This window comes from Geospiza fortis, unplaced genomic scaffold (genome assembly GCF_000277835.1).
Source record: "Geospiza fortis unplaced genomic scaffold, GeoFor_1.0 scaffold1580, whole genome shotgun sequence".
NCBI lineage: Eukaryota > Metazoa > Chordata > Aves > Passeriformes > Thraupidae > Geospiza > Geospiza fortis.
Window position 1 is genome coordinate 25,019 of NW_005054881.1, and position 952 is coordinate 25,970.

The window sequence follows — 952 nt, forward strand, 5'->3', positions numbered from 1 at the left end:
GAGAAAGGGGGTTTGGTGGGAGTTTGGGGGGTTTGGGGGGCTGATCTCTCACCCTCTGACAGGAACGGGGATGTGGGGATGACCTGGGGACACTCCAGCCCCCTTGGGGACACTTTGGGGACACTCCAACCCCCCTGGTGACACACCAGCCCTCCTGGTGACACCCTGGGGATACTCCACCCTCCCTGGGGACACCTTGGGGACACCCAGATCCCCCTGGTGACACTCCAGCCCCCCTGGGGACACCTTGGGGACACTCCAGCCCCCCTGGGGACACCTTGGGGACACTCCAGCCCCCCTGGGGACACCCTGGGGACAGTCACGCACTTGCTGGTGGCGATGTACTCCTCGAGCTTCTCAATGCGCTTCTGGTTCTCCTCGATCTCCCTCAGCTTCTGCTTGATCTTGGCCTGTGGACAGCGAGGACAGGTGGGGACAGGTGAGCTCAGGTGTGTCCAGGTGGGCTCAGGGGACAGTTTGGGGACAGTGTGGGGTCTCACCTCGGTCTCCACCTTCTTCCTCTCCTCCAGGTCCAGCCGGTCCTGGTCGGCTTTCTGGTCGCGGTTGAACTTCTCGAGCTCCTGGGCCAGCGTGGCCGCGCGCTTGCTGGCCTCCTCCTTCAGCCGGTGGTACTTCTTCACCGGGGGGGACACGGGGTCAGGGCTCCTGGTGCTCCTGCATCCATCCCAAACCCCAAACCCCAAACCCCGCCTGTCCCACCACACCTGCTTCTCCTGCATCCCAAACCCCAAACCCCACCTGTCCCACCATCCCTGCCTCTCCTGCATCCCAAACCCCAAACCCCACCTGTCCCACCACACCTGCTTCTCCTCCACCGCCAGCCCCCTCCCCCACCACCCCTGCCTCTCCTGCATCCCAAACCCCAAACCCCACCTGTCCCACCACACCTGCTTCTCCTGCATCCATCCCAAACCCCAAACCCTGCCTGTCC

General features: G+C 64.1%; 1 protein-coding gene across 1 annotated transcript in view; it reads right to left on the minus strand.

Moving 5' to 3' along the window:
* Nucleotides 1–952, minus strand: part of SMC1A (structural maintenance of chromosomes 1A) — a 34,273-nt gene that overhangs the window by 24,910 nt on the left and 8,411 nt on the right. Inside the window, exons 8-9 of the mRNA XM_031065570.1 lie at nt 501–642; nt 328–410 (exon numbers count right to left, since the gene is read on the minus strand). Coding sequence (XP_030921430.1) covers nt 328–410; nt 501–642 — 225 coding nt within the window. The remainder of the gene's footprint in view (nt 1–327; nt 411–500; nt 643–952) is intronic.